General features: G+C 37.3%; 1 protein-coding gene across 1 annotated transcript; it reads left to right on the forward strand.

Annotated features, from left to right (window-relative positions):
• Positions 1 to 43: 43 nt before the first annotated feature.
• On the forward strand, positions 44 to 358 carry VICG_02220 (uncharacterized protein; the record flags this gene model as incomplete). Its single annotated transcript, XM_007605602.1, has 1 exon — positions 44 to 358. One exon carries the CDS (start codon positions 44 to 46, stop codon positions 356 to 358), a length of 315 nt encoding a protein of 104 aa, XP_007605664.1.
• Positions 359 to 632: the final 274 nt, after the last annotated feature.

A 632-nucleotide genomic window follows, 5' to 3' on the forward strand; every position in this document is an offset into this window, starting at 1 on the left:
CTACTCCTTTGGCTATTTAAATACGAATGTCTTGTCCCTTTATATGAACTATGGTGACGCTCCATATCAACCGCAGGGTGAAAACCCCACAGCGCAGCCAAACGAGCCAAGACCAAATCCCTTTTATGGCGTTTACAAGGGTGTATATTGCTTTATAGTTGCATATCTTGTATTTGGACTATGGATTTTCTTTTTAATTAGAACAATAGGAAGCATACTCATGGTAATTGATGTAGTTACGGACGACGACAATGATAAAAAAGCCTTGATTTCAAGAGCTATCACACAGTTGGTATTTTTTATAGTAATATGGGTGCTCGATGCTAACGGTAGGTATATGGGTGCTATAAAGAAATAAATTGGGATTTATAAAAGTTTCATAACTGGAGCTGTTGTGTACTTAATATTTATTAAAGTATGGCCTGCTACACTTACCATTCAGCTTTAAAGTTGAATGGGCATGCAATACACAAGACGTTAGACCCAATCATAATTTTGTTTTGATACTCTCCTTTTTTATTTATAATTATCAAACAGTTGCAGTGTTAGCCCCTTATGAATTACCCAAACTACCAGCCATACCAGCAACCAAATAATCCTGGATACCAGGGCACTGCTGGATATCAACAGGC

Source organism: Vittaforma corneae (genome assembly GCF_000231115.1).
Source record: "Vittaforma corneae ATCC 50505 unplaced genomic scaffold supercont1.172, whole genome shotgun sequence".
NCBI classification, from domain to species: Eukaryota; Fungi; Microsporidia; family Nosematidae; genus Vittaforma; species Vittaforma corneae.